The sequence below is a fragment of the Triticum aestivum genome, chromosome 7B, assembly GCF_018294505.1.
Source record: "Triticum aestivum cultivar Chinese Spring chromosome 7B, IWGSC CS RefSeq v2.1, whole genome shotgun sequence".
In the NCBI taxonomy this organism is placed as follows: Eukaryota; Viridiplantae; Streptophyta; class Magnoliopsida; order Poales; family Poaceae; genus Triticum; species Triticum aestivum.
Genome location: NC_057813.1, coordinates 245,348,824 through 245,351,932, shown reverse-complemented (window position 1 = coordinate 245,351,932; position 3,109 = coordinate 245,348,824). Strand labels below are relative to the sequence as shown.

At 44.0% G+C, this 3,109-nt stretch overlaps 1 protein-coding gene across 1 annotated transcript in view; it reads right to left on the bottom strand.

Moving 5' to 3' along the window:
• Positions 1–1,918: 1,918 nt before the first annotated feature.
• LOC123156768 (bZIP transcription factor 29) overlaps positions 1,919–3,109 on the bottom strand; it is a gene marked incomplete at its 5' end in the record, with an annotated part of 6,163 nt that continues 4,972 nt past the window's right edge. Inside the window, 1 exon segment of the mRNA XM_044574947.1 lies at positions 1,919–2,500. Coding sequence (XP_044430882.1) covers positions 2,277–2,500 — 224 coding nt within the window.

Here is a 3,109-nt window from a genome sequence, read left to right as displayed (position 1 = left end):
TGCCAATTAAGCAAAGTAGAGCACATTCATCCACCGGGACTGCTGCAACCACTTCATGTACCTGACATGGCTTGGGCTCACATAACCATGGATTTTATCACTGCTTTGCCGAAATCACAAGGGAAAGAAGTGATACTAGTGGTAGTGGATAGGTTCACCAAGTACTCCCATTTTATCCCTCTAGCTCATCCATTTACGGTTCAGATGGTGTTTGAGGCACTCATGGATAATGTGGTGAAGTTACATGGATTGCCCATCTGCATAGTTTCAGACAGGGATTCAATTTTCACCAGCAAACTCTATCAAGAACTCTTTGCAGCGTTTGGAGTAAAAATCAGGTTCAGTACAACGTCTCACCCACAAACTGACGGGCAAACGGAGCGAGTAAATCAGTGTCTCGAAGCTTATTTATGAGGCATGGTGTTCCAGGAACCTACGAAGTGGATCAAGTGGCTTCCCTTAGCTGAGCTATGGTACAACACAAGTTACCACCCCTCACTGAAATGCACTCCTTTTCAGGCATTGTATGGATATAAACCACCTCAAATTGGGGAATTTGCAGTGGATACTTCACTCTCACCGGAAGCAGCTCTTACTATTTCTGAAAGAGAACATATGGTACAGAGATTGAAAGCAAATTTAGAACATGCCCAAAGCAGAATCAAGTATTTTGCTGATCAAAACAGAACTGAAAGATCCTTTCAAGTGGGAGACAATGTGTATTTAAAGATACAACCCTACAGACAAAATGCATTTGGACTGAGAGGCTCATTGAAACTCAGGTCCAAATTCTACGGTCCATACAAGATCATTGAAAGAATTGGAGAGGTATCGTACAAGTTGGCTCTGCCTGAAGGAACGAACATACACCCAGTATTCCACATAAGTCAACTCAAGAAACACATTGGACATCAAGCAATCCCACTCCCTCATGTTCCACTAGTTACTCCAGAAGGTTGCATCAAGACTATTCCGGTGGCAGTGCTCGACAGGAGAGTGATTCAGAGGAACAAAACTCCAGTGGGCCAGTGTCTGGTGCAATGGGAAAGCTTAGCGCCAGATGATGCAACTTGGGAAGACGCAGCATTTCTGAACAAAACTTTTCCAGGTCACAAGCTTTTTCACCTTGGGGACAAGGCGATCGTCATGGCGGCGGCATTGTCAGGGCCTGAACCCAGACGGTACTGAAGAAACAACACACACTAGGAGTTTCAGTCAAGCAACAGTTCAGATGAAAGGATAAACCTCACAGAAGATCGACGGCTCGGATGCTTCCTCGCGTCTCCTCTCAAATTAAACGCAAAGTACTGTGGCGTGTCCGTTACGACAGTGCCAGCTGTATCGCTGGCCCCTTCCCATTTATATCTTGCCGATCGAGATCACCAGAAGCATGTTATCTTTCCCCATTTCTTGTAATAGCTTAGAACCCTAACTACTTGTACTGCAAGACGGGGTCTCTGACCTTCGATCTATCCCGATTTGTATCCCAGACTTGAGAAATTGCTGTTAAGTGAGAGAAAATGCATAGATCGATGGAATTCCCCTGATTTTGTGCTTACAAAATGGGAGTCCGATCGAATCACCTTTTTAGACAGGTATGAGATACACTGGTTAGTCTAGACGTTTAGGGATAAAATGTAGATGCTCTGAGGCCGGCTGAGCTTGTCCACGTTCGTTGTTCGCGGACTGGAACTTTTTTTCTTTTGAATGGATTGCTTACCTAGCTCGCCACACTCGAATTTTTGGAGAGCCAGATCTGCAACGGTTACTTTCACAAGCAACCAACGCCAAAACGTGAATACAAGCATAGCCCGAACGGCTCACGGGAACCTGTATCATGGTAGTAGCATCTAAGTGCTTGTATCACCTGATATTTTCTCACTCCATTACACGATCACGGCACAGGTACTGTTGTAGATTTTGTAATATAATAATCTCATAGACTCGCAGAAACAACTCGTCGGGAAGAATCTTTAATGAGAAGACTACCACAGTGACTCACCAGGAAGGTACTCATGTACAGCACGAATATACGACAGACAATACGGTACGACGACGACCATGCTCCACGCTGACCACCTTAAACAAAAGAACTCGGGCAGCATCCGTTGCCCAACCACTGCTATCAATCCTACAACCTGTCTGATATAATCAAAAGATATTATTTTCTCTCCGCTCGCACATAGCACATACGATCACCATCCTTCAACTCATCATGCTTGTCTAGATTCGCGTTTCTCCTCTGCTACAGAGATCCAGGTTCTTTGTAACTTGGTCTATGCTGATTGCTGCGACTGCTGCTGCTGCTGGTGTTGTTGCTGAGCCTGCTGCGTCTGTGATGACTGCTGCTGTTGCTGCTGCTGTATTTGCAGCTGCTGCATTTGAATCAGCTGGGAGTTCATCTGCTGCTGTAGGCCCGCCTTCGACATACGAGCATCCGTAATCTCACCGGTTGCAAGTTTCAGCCGCTGGACCTCACCCGTTAGTGCTTCATTCAGAGCTGGATACACATGAATCCCATAGAGAAACATAAATCAATGGACATAATATTGCAAAACAACTAATTAAATTACATGATAGCCTTCATTCAATCAATGCAATAGGTGGCAAAAAAAACAATGTGCATCAACGAGGAAATAAAATCTTATATTGTCTGAAAAGAAAGAAAAAAAAATGGCACATGCATAGTTGATTTCCATAGTTTAGCACTGAAAGTCACAAAGCAAGATGAGCATATATATAACCCTGTCATCCAAATAAACACAATGACACATGACTGGTTCTAATAGACACTGCAAACAACAACCTGAACAACTAAACATGGATTCTATAACACAACACATAACTAATACTGTGACAACTGTGACAACAAGCATGAAGATAATGAAAATATCATTATCATATATACTTGTGTTTGCCTAGAAAGTTTATCCGGGGAGGGCTAGCAATTGGCATATGATGTCATCTTGCAATGAAATCAACTTCTAGTTAAACACCAGCAATTTATCACGCCAACCACGGACATATGCTAGCCGACCTTAGAGCATCTTCAACCAGACCCCCTACTCCGCACCCATATGTCCGGGCAGACAGCCCAAACACCGTGCGG